This window comes from Ctenocephalides felis, unplaced genomic scaffold (assembly GCF_003426905.1).
Source record: "Ctenocephalides felis isolate EL2017-DRISC unplaced genomic scaffold, ASM342690v1 CF-g0.4_SCAFFOLD_01886, whole genome shotgun sequence".
In the NCBI taxonomy this organism is placed as follows: Eukaryota; Metazoa; Arthropoda; class Insecta; order Siphonaptera; family Pulicidae; genus Ctenocephalides; species Ctenocephalides felis.
Genome location: NW_020538040.1, coordinates 12,771,536 through 12,785,802, shown reverse-complemented (window position 1 = coordinate 12,785,802; position 14,267 = coordinate 12,771,536). Strand labels below are relative to the sequence as shown.

Sequence of the window (14,267 nt, the reverse complement as noted above, 5' to 3'; positions counted from 1 at the left end):
AAGTTTCATCAGCAATATAAACGAAAAATCAATAAATTACAACAAAATCTTCAACATCGGTTCAGGATTTTTGTGGATCCGCGAATTCCAAAGAAACGGCTTGGCCGATCGTCGAGCATAATTATCAACGCAAGTCCTTATATAGTTTCATTAAATGACTTTTTTTTTAAGTAAAACTTCTTTAGGCGCGACTAGGGTGTAAATCCGTACAAATGCAAGAAAAATTGTGTTACGCTCGAACTGTACGTCATTCGCTCTCGATGAAATCATTTCAATAAGGGTTGATTGTGGTTAACCCTCGTGTATGTGAATAGAGATCTGTCGTTGTATGCGTACCGATATCAACAAGGAAGTCGGCATAGATAAACAAACATTTCAAAGTTACATCGTAGTATAAATCTTGATTTAATGAAAAAATGTCTGAATCAGAAGAATATTTTACCCTGTTCCTTGCAAATAATAAAACCAATTAAACATTCTAGCCGTGTACTAAACATAAGTTTATTGATTAGAAATTATTTCTATATTATTCGTAGTTTGTATAAATCTTTGAAGAATAAATATATAATTTATCATTATATGTGTATAATGGTTGACACTAGTAAATGTGTGCATCACGAGTGTTATCATATTACTAATAAACATTATTCAAAATTGTTATATGATATATTTTAGTAGCAAATAAGTTTTACTTCTATGGTATGTAAACCTTACGCAAACACTTTTTTTACATCACCGCATCCATTTTTGAGAAAACGTCGAAGGGAAGCCAAGTTTTTGTTACAATATATACACATTATAGATACATACTTTATCCAATTTTAGTACCAAACGATTCAGAATGACCTAAAATTAGAAAATCAAGTTTTCTAATGAAAATCAACTTTTCCTTCAATAATAATATGTACATTGCCGCCAATTGAACTATAGTTTTAAAATAACATTTTCAACAAAAACGAGAAAAAATCGAAGCATTGTAGTTCAAATCGATTTAACAAATCTTCACGTTTTCTTTTTTATTAGGATATCAGTACAAATTTGTGTACAATTATATTTATGTATATAATATAAACTATTAATTATTACTTTTAATACATCTTCTAAAACTATTTACAATTCTAAAATGCCTCAAGATTAAAATATAATTTGTTTAACAATACAGAATAGAATCTTATTGCAACGTAATTTTGTATTTGACTAATTCTAAAAATAAATTTTTAAACATGAATTAATTTTTGGCTCCTTTCGCTAATGCTTTCAAAATTGCCTAGACTTATTCATACTCATTGGCAGATGACGACATAAATATGTTATTTGAAAATGTGAAATTAATATGTTCGAGAAGTCAATTGTGATATAACCTCGCATTTATTTTTCACATCATGTAGTAATAAATGTTGATAAGAACTACTCATTGCTATTCGGAGTTAAATTATGTAAAGTACGGCTTTGGATTTATCAAAATTCATGAATGCTAAATTAAGAATTAAAATGATGTGAATGATTATATGCATACCCAAAGAAAAAATCAGTTTTCACGTTCTTGAAATATTATATGATGAAAAAATTGCAAATAATCATCATAATGGAACGCAAGTCTATGAAAACTTTGAAAAGAAATCCTATAGGCACTGTAATAAATTGCACAATTTCTATAATGAGTGTTTCTCGCCATTTTAAAATTTGGCGAGATTAATATCAAACCAAACATCATTTAATATATCATAAACATATTTAACTCAATAAATTTCAAGCTGTATAAAATAATACTTCAAAAGTATGACTGTTTGTAATCACCTCAAATGTATTTTTACTTTCAAATTAGACGCTTGTCTAAAGCGATGCAACAGGTGTCAGGAATTAATCTTGTTAGTTTTAATTGTTAAGTTAATTTCCGTGTTATCGAAGAACAACTTGTAATTGAGATGCAGATAATAATAAAACTTTAAGTCCCGGCATGAAATTTGCTATTTGAGCAAAGTCTGGACCAGAAACCAAGGCTGTATGCAAACCTAAACCACCTGATAAAATAGAAAAAAATGTAGATAAAACAGCATTAGAATTTATTAAAATTTAAAAATAGAAAAAATATACATGGTGTCTCAAAACTTAACGCCAAGCCAAAACGGGATGATAATATTGATTTGCACCCTAGATTGATTGATTGATTTACACCCTAGTCGCGCCTAAAGAAGTTTTACTTAAAAAAAATCTCACGTTTGGAAATTGAGATTTTAAGTGCAATGGCTTTTTTATGAATTTTGTTTATTTTAACTTTGGAACTGCAACTGCAAATAAAGTTCCTAGAACCACAGTAAAAATTAACACAATTGTTTTCAAGAATTAACTTTTTTTTGTTGAACTTTGAATTTAAAATTATTTAAATCTGTCAACTCTGTGTGGCTCTTCTTTCAAAAAAAAAGTACTAAAGTCTGTTGGCAAGTTTTATAAAAAGCTGGTGCATTTAAAACTTGGGGCAATTGTGTTATTTTTGCTAGAAATTTTATTCACGGCTACGGTTCCAAAGTTGAAATGAACAAAATTAATAATGATGAAGCAATATAACCGAAAAATGGTCATAACTTCACTAAAGCGCTAGGTTGCACTTAGAAGCTCATAATTTACAAACAATGTGGGATTTTTTTTTCTAAGTTTTTCCAGAACATTTAGGATCAATACTATCACCTAGTTTCGGCTTGACATGAAGTTCTGGGATACCCTATATAATGCTTTGTTAATATGATATCAAGTATAGAATATTTGATACCAAGATGATTTCAACATATTTAAATATGAACACCAAAGTGTGTTATCATTTGGTCTAGACCAGTTATTCCCAAAGTAGCTTATATGGAACCTCACAATACAAAAAAGTTTGGAAACCTATGGTCTAGACTATTTAATTAATTAAACTTATTTGAACAATATTTATTTCATGCAACAAACCTGCATAGTCTCCTATTTGAATCATTTGCACCATTTGATGCAAAACTTGAAGCGTATGATCAGATAACTGCAATTAAAAGTTAATAAATAACACAAATTATATTGTTTGTATAGTTTAAATAAATATATAAACATGAACAAGTCTTACTCTATTTTCTCTAAGCATATCGTATAAGGCCTCTAACTTCTTAGATACATCTTCCAATTTTCGTTTCAATTGCTTTAAAATAATAATATAATCATATTATTCATTAATTATAAAAACTAAAATTATTATATCTATATATATTTCTAATACCGGATTATTAGCGTGCTGAGCACATTTGTTTCTAAGTTCATCTAGCACAACTTGAAGATAAATATGCTCTTCTGGAATGGGGAACTTTTCAACAGGCTCTGGAGCCGGTGGTGTAGCAACTTTCTGTTGCATTTGGTTATTTAAGTTATCAACATATCCATTATTATAATTCTGTTAAAATGTTAGAGATTAAGTTTACCAAAAAATTAGGGCAAATATACTAATACTATCATGCACATATATTTTCTAAACCGATTTTCACCTGATTAAATTGTTGGTTTTGATTCATCATGGCTGGAGGAGCATTTGGTAAACCCGTGTTAAATTGCGCGTGTTGTTGTTGAGGGTTCATGAACTGTTGTTGTTGCTGTTGTTGATGTTGCTGAGGATTCAACATTGGCATTTGTTGATTTTGTTGTGAATTCAACATCATCGGCTGCTGCTGAGGTGGCTGTTGGCCAAACAGCGGATGTGTAATCGGTGCAGTTGTTGCTTGATGGTCTGCATGAATATGCTTTGCCTATAATTAAAAATAAAACAATAGAAATGATTCAAGTTTTTGATAATTATTAGGTTGACACCTAGGTAAATGTGGCTTTCAATCTTAGATGGTTTAAATTGAATTTATAAGTTTGCTGATGTAGTCAAAATTTAAAATACTTTTTGTTATTGGATAGTAAGTAATCAGTAAAAAGAGAGTTTTTTGATAGATTGCATAGTTTTCGTTCAGTTGAAGTTGATTACAAAAGAATTGTCTATATTAAAGTTTTACGGCCAACCGAATGATTAATTCTATTGTCTACATTGCACAACAAATAAAATTAAAAAACACAGAAGAAAGGCGGCTGGAATTGACAAAAAAGCGGTGATTTATTCCATTATTGATATCATATCTTTGGCCACTCAACAAAAATTATTTAAACTTGGTTGGGATGTTTTGCCATATCCACCATATAGTCCTTACCTTGCACCTTCTGACTTTTTGTTTCAATCTTTACAAAACTTCATGAATTAAAAGAAGATCAATAATTATGATGGTGTCAAATTGTATCTAATTCAGTTTTTTGCTAATAAAAACTGGAAGATTTATGAAAGTGGGATAATAATGTAGATTGATGACAAAAAGTCATTGATCATAATGAACAATGCATTACAGAATGCAGTTATTTAGTTGCATAAAAAAAATGTCTGATTATCTAACAAAAATCCGCAATTTCTTAGTTGCCAACCTAATATATAACGCAATATAGATGATCTAAAATATTATTATGCAAGCTGCACATTTCTGATTTGATTTTTAGTATATGTCCATCATATGTTGGTTTCTCAAATCTTAGTTAATATAATGCTGAGATCACTTGTACTTCTAATCACTCAATTAGAATAAGATAGTGTTTGCACTTGTACTTGTCACTGTGCAAATAATTAGAATTGTCAATTTCTATTCTATCATCCTAAATAAATTTTCAAACAGTTTTATAATTCCAAGAAAAAAAGAACACAAAACAAGCACAACCCCACGCACACACAAAGTTCACCTTTCCCTTTTCAGTTTTTGATTTGAGCCAACATCTGGTACCAGCATGGCGAGCTGACATTTCTTCTAACTATATAATAGTATCTTTGAATATTTCATTCGTTTTTGACAATTATTATAAAAACATAAATTTAGAAATTTATAAATATATATATATATATATATATATATATATATAATATAATATACAATACTCACCGATGATCTCCTAGTAGAATTAAGTACGGGTGGATCATTCCAACCTGGTGGTGGTGTAGGGTTTGCTCTACTTGGCATTTGAGTAGGAGGTGGTGCTTGCGGTTGGAATTGATTGACAAAACCTGCTGTAATAACATGACATAAATAAAAACATTTATCATTCATTCATCGGTTCTTGGATATGATCATAAATCAGGCAGCATTTACAAGTGAACATTTTTAATCGAACTATGTTTACTGAAAAGTAGTTGGTAAAGTTCCATAAATGATAGTTTTGACGCTATAGTTCAAATACACACAAATAAATTTATATAAAATGGCTCAAATATGATTTCATTATCCATAAAACTAACCTCCTTGTGGTGAATTCAACATAGGGTTAAGTAGGGCATTTGTTGGTTGAGGTTGAGAACTAATAGGATTCAGAAGACTTGCTGGTTGTTGGAATTGACCAGACATTGTGCTCATCGTAACTTTAAAAAAAATTTTTGATTAGTATTCAAAATATATAACATATTTTTTCCTCATTACCTGTATTGGCATTTACAGGCGAATTGTACATTGAGTTAGAAGGCATTGGACTATTGTATGATGTATTGTTATATACAGAACCATATGGATTGGTAACACCTGATTGTACAGAAGGATCTAAGATGTATTTACTTCTAGAACTACCACTAACAGATCCTAAAACAACGTGTGTGAAATTACATTGGTTTATAAATGAGTGAAATTACATTACAAATGTTTATACTAATACTAGATATTCACTTACCATGAGATGATCCAACACTCACAGGTCTAGGTGGAGGCTGCATCGGCGGTGGTTGGACAGGCTGCGGCGCCTGTGGTAAATTAGGCGATTGGAACATCGTGGAACCGATAGATGGGGGTTGGAAAACATTACTTGGTGGTTGACCAAACTGTTGTTGCTGCTGTTGCTGTGGCATCATGCCGGTGCTTGGAGGAGGTTGCATAAGAGTGCTAGCCGGTTGAAGAATTGATGGTTGGGACAATGGGTTAGCCATGCTCGATGGAGAAAGTATAGAACTTTGTGTTGGAATCATAGGATTTGTTTGAGGCATAGCTGGAAGTGACATTAATGGATTGGAAGATGCCATTATTGGATTTGTAGGTGGCATCATTGGCTTAGGTGGTTGCATCATTGAGGAAACTGGAATTTGACCAGGTAATCCTGTAATAAATAGATTAATAAAAAATAGCTACATCTTATAAGCTTTTAAGTTGGTAATATACATTACTATTATTGCAGTACAAAAACTTACCAGTATTGAACATTGGTGTTTGATTGCTGTTTACTTGAGAATAGCTAGGTTGTCTCATCTGCTGTTGGTACATAGAATTTTGTGAGGTTTGCTGTACTTGCTAAAGTAAAAATTTCAAATGTTCTCACAAAAAAATTACAATGCAATACTTCAAAAATATAGTTAGTTTTTTATCAAAAACATACCATATTTTTTCTATAAGGATCAGTTAGGCCTAAAGCACAGTAAAGTCTATCTCTCAATTCATCCAATTCTGTCTGCTCTGCTGGCACAGTGGATTTTTGGCCAAGATGTGATAGAGCTGTTTCCAAAGATCCCTGAGTTGACAACTCCATTGCGTACCGTGTTAACAATGTACTTGTTGATGGAGAAAGCTGATAAAATTATTACAATTAGAATCAAAATCATAAACAATACATTTTGCCATTATGATACCTCAAGATGCTGCCCACGCATAGCAGCAGACGCCCGCATTACTGTCACCAATTCAACAGCGTCCATAAGTGCATTAACATCACAAGCATCACCTGATCCCCCACTAGTAACACGTTTGGCAAGGGCATCAGCATCACCAGCACATGCGTGGCAGAGTGCAGCCTCTTGAAAACGTTGAGCTGATGTTAAACGATGGGCTAAAGTTTCTGTGAATCAAAGAAAAAACAGGTAAATATGCATTATATATTAAAAAATAATGAACACTTCTTTGTTCTTCAATTCCTACTTACCGCAATATTCCTTGAAGGCATCTTCTTCATTACAATTCTTTAAAATAACAGCAAGTACCTCACGCCAGGAATCCAGATCCGATTCAGACACTATGCGAGACCAATCTTCAGTGACTAAACCAGATATTAAATGCGATAAAGCTGATTTTGTTTTTGCCTGAGATTCCAGATATCGATGTTGGGTTCTGGCAAGAAGCTCAGAGCCACCTACAAACAAAAATTATGCAATAGTTTTTTTTAAAAAAGATCAGCTCTCGATGTTTCTATTATAAGATACATGATAGATTGAAAATAATTATCAGCCAATTTACCTGTGATAGAAATTATTATGGCATCAGCCATTCTACCACAATCAAGACAAAGTTCGACAGCTGCTTCAATATTGCCAGATAAAATAGCTAATGTTATCAAACCTTCGACATCTAAATAAACAAAACAAATAAAGTGTATTCTTAATATGGTCTTGATTATAGTATTGGATGAATTTGATCATACCTTCACCAGTATTTATTTTAACTGGAATGGAGGGAGGAGTATTAAGATCCTTTATAATCTCTTTCTGTCCGGCAGCTGCAATAGCATCAAAAGCAGCAGAACCATCAACACCCTAAAATAAAAATTAAATATTTTATTTACGTAAGAAGATGTCTGCAAACAAATTTGAGATACTGTAAGTACAATAATAATTAATTAAATACTGTACAGCTATACATAAAAAACTAAAAAATAAATTAAAAGTAATATAAATATTTTAAATGATATTTATGACTTAATCACACAGTGCACTTCATTCAACAAAAATATTTCAGATATTCAATTCTGGTCGCAAATCCTAATAAAAAAATAGAATAAAACAAATAAATATTATTGAGTTATCTAAATTACAGACAATACCTAACATAAATTAAAATACACTTATAAATAATTAAGTTTAAAAGCCTAAGTTATATCCATTAATGAATATTAATTTATTGAATTTATTATAGCTAAAATATATGCTTCAAATAAAAATAACACAATAATTTTATCTAAAATCATGCGCTTAATGCTAATTTACTTATTTCGATATTCATATGTATAAAAATACTCTAATACACCAATAGTCATGCTGAATAACATTTAATTATACGACATACTTTGATGGTTTATAGAACCTTACCGAGTTAGCACAGCTGATATCAGAGTCTCCTGCATCTGGTTCACATTCAGAAGAATCGCACTTTTATATAATTATAAATTAATAAGTATATGTATATATTTAATTAAAGATAAAACAGTCAAAACTTAGCTAACAATATATCTATTGAAATTATTATTATAATGTATCATACCTGCAATAATTTCTGTGTAAAAAATGTATCACTATATATCAATCATACAAAAATGCACACAACATGAAATGTTTTATTTAATTGTGATATGAAAAATGATGATAGGAAGAAAATTTAACATTGCAGTTCATAAAAAAATTAATAGTATAATAATAATTAAATTATAGAATTATATTATAGTAAATTATAAAAAAAACATACTTGACTGAGATTTGCCATCTGATCTGTAAGATTATCAACTTGGTTTGTTTGGCTCAATTGAACGTGTTGACGTAATTTTTGTGTAACATCATCAGTTTTGTATCCTGAAACAAAGTGGTAACAATTTTACTTTGAAGGTATTATAATTTTTAAAATACTTGAGCAGACATAATCAAAGATTAAACTAGTGAAGTATGGCATCATGCCTTAAGACAAATTGCTAGTACTTAGCGTACCAAAAGTTTTTTTGTTTTTAAAAAAGTATATTTTTTTAATCTTTGAGAAAATTTGATTTTTGAGAAATTTAAAATTTTTGAGAAAAATTGACTTTTTTGGAAAAAACTTAAAAAAAAATGTTTTTTTTTATTTTGGAAATTTTCAACTTTTGCTTTAGCAGCATAGAGACGAATTATGGGGATTTAAAAATTAATCTTTTATATTCTCAGTAATTACCTAATAAATCCAAAAGTTCACCCCTGGTGTCAGGTGCAAATCTGGCCTTTAAGAAGTACCATAAATATCTATCGTTTTGATCTTGAGTTCGATCTGCCTTTTCAAGACAATATTCTAAGAAAGTATTGTTTTGTACACATCTTTCAAGATCTTGAGATCGAGTCACCAGCTCAGGTTCTGTTACCATTTGAGACACATCTACAGTTTTTGGTCGCTCAGAAGTATATGAAATAAGTTTACCTCCAAACTAAAATGATAAAAAATAGTATATAATCATGACAAAGTTATAAATTATATAGTCAAAACGTGAAACAAGCTTTAATTGTGTGTTACCCCAAACTTAGCACCAGCTTTCTTCTTTAACCATTTTGGAGGTTTTAAGGGATCACTTGAATGTTGAACAACAGTATTATTCACAGAATTAAACTGATTTGCAGCTTGCTGTTGTTGGAAATTATCCATGCCAGGAAAGGAATCAGCAATATTTTTTGTTGACTGAACTTCCTATAATAATTATGTTAAAAATAGTAAAACTAGGTTTACATTTCTAAAATGCACCAAGTAAATAATGATGTACCTGTACAAAAGAGCCTCCCATAAGAGTGTGAGCACTTATTGCTCCATCAAAACTTGACACAGCAAACAGAGAAGGATCTCGTGGACTTAAACTTACTGCAAAATTCCATTGCGTAGATAAACATTGTTCTGAAAGAAGTTCTCCTCCCTTTAACAACAAAATTGAGTGTCAGATAAATAATACCGTCAGATATTTCATAAATTATATTTATGTTACTCACAGGAACTTCACTGTTAGCATCCCAAATACAGAGTTTATTGTCTTTACCGGATGACAATAATATACTTGGATCTTGTTGACTCCATGCCAATGATAACACACCTCGAGAATGTTTCTGGAATACCTGTAAAATATAGTTCATGCTTTTAATTACATTACTTTCTTCCAGCTCCAGAGATTTATTTATAATTCACAAACTAACTTTTAATGGCGATGTAGCAAATCTGAGATCCCATATTTGAACTACAGGATTTTGATCATCTTCTGATGATAAGGCTAATTGTGTAGCTATTTCTGGATGCCAACAAACACACGACCATCGCAAATGTGATTGGCTATCACTACAAAATTCATTGAATACATATCATAATTCAATACATTTAAAATCAATTCAAGACAATATCAAATATCTTACGTTAATTTAATAATCGGTTCATTTTTTCTTAAATCCCACACTACACAACGACTAGGAAATGAGGATGCCAAAATGTGTTGTACCTAAAAGTTTAAATAATAAATATTTGAATTTTGTTGTAAGTATGAAGAAAGACTAACTTGTCTGTTCCAGGCTAAAGAAACAATATCTTCACTCGGTTGTGTTTTTGTTCCTGGAGACATTGGTGTATCTGTTTGATTTAAATCCCAAATGTATATTTCAGATTCACTAGCACCTGATGACAGCAAATTTGTTTGAAAAGGATTCAAATCTAAAGCTCGAACAGCCCCTGAAATAAAAATTAATGCTAATCAGTACCCTTAACTTCTTTTTCTAACTGAAATTATATTTATTAACCTGTATGCTTTTCTTGCTTTGCTATAAGTCCTTCCTCTCCATTAATCAACTTTTCAGCATCATAAACCTTAATCTTTCCAGCTTCACAACCTCCAACAATGGCACCTTTTCTGTCGCCATGATTACCCCAAACTAATTTATAAAACCTATCCTCACTCTGGACACTTACGATCGATTCGAATTCTTTATTATTATTTTTGGCATTTAAGCCAAGAATCTCTAATGAACAGGATGTACTAAAACTTGAATCCAATTGCTGGGCGGCGGTGCCTGTTGCTAAATATATTGGATGGACTGTAGCCGGTGACCAGGCTATATTGGCTGTCTTCTGACTCTCCTTCAGTTTCATCTTGACCTGTTAATGGTCAACTGAGGGAAAAGAAATAGAATTAGTGATGATAATGCTCTCAAATGTAATAAAATATTTTGCACAACATTATTTAGCAAATAATGTAATTAAATCAAACAACTAATAACTAATATATTAGTAAACATAGAGACTAAAAGAATTAAAAATACAAGAATTAAAAATATAAAATATTAAATTAGATTAAGAATTGTTAATTTGTAGAATACAAGAAAAAATTGTTTTAGAAGTAAGAAGGTAAAAAGTAGTTTAGTTTAAAAAATTAGAGGAACATATTGAGAAACAAAAAGAAGAATGAAAATCAAAGAAAAATTGAATGGAAGATTAGGATATAAGAAGAGATAGTATTTATAATATATGTATAAGAAATATATATGTAAGAATTGTATAGAATATGATAAAAAATAATATGAATAATGTAGATGGCTAAAATGCTGTAAAGCGGAGGCCAATAAAAATTTAAAAAAAAAAAAAAAAAAAAACGTGTAGATGCTAGATAACAATAGTCGATATAATGAAATTTATTTATAACAAGTGATTTTTTTTAAATCAAACAAGTTTTTTTAATCATACAAAAGCATAGGTTTTACCAAACTCTAAATTGTAAATTTTGTGTAGATGTTGGACAATAAAAGTCAATATTGAAATTTCTTTATTCCAAACACTTGTTTTTCATATAAATTATCTTCAGTTTATGTGTTTATCCCAAAATTCGATTAAGTAATTTTATGTTTTCTCAATGTTTCAAGTCATTCTTAATAGCCTGACTCCAAATTCGGTAAAAGTATGTAAGTGCATATTTTTTTTTTTTTTTTTTTTTTAATTTCAATAATTATTACAACTGCTAATTTATTAACATCAAGTAATATTGATAAATAATAATATAAATTTCAATAAATAAAAGAGCAAAGGATAAAATTTACATGAAAATAATATCCGTAATATGATTTAATGTAAAATATAAGCAAATAATAATAAAAATAAAATTAATAAATAATATAAATAAAATTTCTGAATAATAAAATAATACTAGAAAAATAATAATGTATAACAAAATAACAATAATAGAAATAGTAAGATAATAATAATAATAATAATAATAATAATAATAATATGTGAGTGCATATGAGTGAGTGAATAAATGTTATTATTTTGATCCTTTAGTAGTTTCAATATTTCAATGACAATAAGGCGATCCACAGAAAAAATATTTTGTAATTGAATTTTCCTTAAGATTTTCAAATCTTTTACTCCATGTTTTCTATTGAATTTTCTCATATTTATTTTTTTTCAAAGATTATTTTATTCGTTCTTCTTTCCCAAAGTTTTTTTTTGCCCTAAAATTTGATTATGTATTTTATTTTGTTTTTTCCAGTAATTTCTTTTATGCTTATTTATCTATGGTTTTCTCTATGTTTCAGGTCATTTTGACTCCAAATTTTAAAAAAGTATGGGTCTGTAAATATTTCTGTGAAGATAGATAACAACAGTCGCTATAATGAAATTTCTTCATAAAAAGTGAAATGTTTGAAATCAAACAAGTCTTTTTAATTATACTACAGCATAGGTTTCGCTCAACTGTAAATTGTAAACTTTTATGTAGATGCCAGACAATGGATGTTGATAATAACATTTCTTTATACCAAGCGAAACAAACACTTGATTTTCGACTAAATTATCTTAAATAAAAGATAATGAACCTTACTATTACAGTCGAGGCTTATACGGAGATGGTAAATATTATTATTGACAAAAATACATTTAAACAATTCTGTTACGTAAAATAAGGGTGATAAAAAAAATTATTAATTAATATTTGATTTGAACATAAACTTGGTATGCTACAAGTGTCAAAAAGTGATTTCTTACTTGTTTTAACCGGATAATTATATCCGGTAATATATTACCAAATATTAAAATACGTAATTTTAATTTGTTAGTGAAAGATTAAAAAATTTATTTTTAGAACAATTTAATAATACAATTACTATATTAAAATATATACCACAAAAGAAATAAGTACAACTCGACACTATCCAAAATTTACCACATAACCTCAAAATACACGTCACCCGCTGACGTTTAAACTAAATTTGCACAATTTTTACAGCAAATTCTAAATTTATAAATATTTCAAATTATCAATAGATACAAATAATTATATCTTATTCAGTACTTTTTATAAACAAATTGTTTATGAAACAACAATAACAAGAGCTCACTTTGACAGCTCATGTAACATATCAACAATTGCACAAAAATATATTTTTCTAGAAATGCATTTATTCACAACAATTGCCCAATAATAAAAAATCAATTAAATTTAAAAAGATAAAATCACATGATATATTTTTCCGTAATAAACTCACCTAAAGCAAATAATATTTACTTCTTTGCTTTGCCTGAACACTTTATTATGACATGCACGTCACCACTACAACGTGGCGTTGCAGAAAGCTGTTTTAACAGCTGCATTTTGAATACATGGCGGGGTTTGTGTTTGTAGAATGTATAATACATAATGATTAAATAAATTCAAATCATCAGGCGCTGCACGGTAACAGTATTTCGTTGGTATTTGGTTGATACCACAATAATCATAATATTATTATCATTTTAATCTTTTAGTATTTTCAATATTTCAATGACAATAATATGCAATTCACAGAAAAATTTTTTTTTTTTTTCTTAAAATGTACTCTTCAAATCTTTTTATCAATGCTCGAGCATTAGAGATCTCTATTGATTTTTTTAACTTTCCGTAGGGTATGTTATAGTAATCGCAAAAAAAATTGAAAATGAAAATTTTTATATATCTTTACGTTTCAGAGGTTTCTGAACATTTTGGCATACCTTAGAAAAAGTGGATGTATTAGGTTGTCAAATATCTGCTCTTGGTTTATAATACAAAAAGGCGGAAGGGAGATATTTGACAACCTATTATGTGTGTGTATGTTTGCGTTTGTGTGTACGTGTGTACGGATACAAACTTTCGTCGACGATTTCGGGAACACGGTTCAACAGATTTAAATAATTCAAAAAAACATTCCATTCCTATTAATAAGGAGATGTGCTGGTTAGTTTTTGGCGAAGGCAGGTCTAGCCGTTCCGAAGATACTGGGCAAAAAGTGCCAAAAACGGTAACTCAGTTTTTAAGAGAACGGAGCGTCCGATTTTAATAATTCAAAAAACATTTTACTTGTATTGACAATCTGAAAAACTGATTTAAAAAAGTGAAAAAAACGATTTGGCGCTCAAAAATGATCATTAAACATAGGCACATCAAATAATCTGATATTTTATGGAGATTTTTTTTATTTATTTTTTATTGGCTTT

General features: G+C 29.5%; 1 protein-coding gene across 1 annotated transcript; it reads right to left on the bottom strand.

Annotated features, from left to right (window-relative positions):
• Positions 1-1,133: 1,133 nt before the first annotated feature.
• Positions 1,134-13,371, bottom strand: LOC113377293 (protein transport protein Sec31A-like). Its single transcript, XM_026617552.1, has 25 exons — positions 13,301-13,371; positions 10,565-10,933; positions 10,327-10,496; positions 10,187-10,269; positions 9,974-10,112; positions 9,773-9,895; positions 9,553-9,699; positions 9,309-9,479; positions 8,976-9,222; positions 8,523-8,626; positions 7,486-7,597; positions 7,302-7,412; positions 6,991-7,197; positions 6,701-6,906; positions 6,451-6,639; positions 6,266-6,365; positions 5,755-6,174; positions 5,511-5,666; positions 5,333-5,452; positions 4,980-5,104; positions 3,507-3,764; positions 3,245-3,415; positions 3,095-3,166; positions 2,947-3,013; positions 1,134-2,021 (listed from the first exon to the last, which is right to left on the bottom strand). The coding sequence occupies exons 2-25, from the start codon at positions 10,911-10,913 to the stop codon at positions 1,900-1,902; spliced, it is 3,969 nt and encodes a 1,322-aa protein (XP_026473337.1). The 5' UTR covers positions 10,914-10,933; positions 13,301-13,371; the 3' UTR covers positions 1,134-1,899.
• Positions 13,372-14,267: the final 896 nt, after the last annotated feature.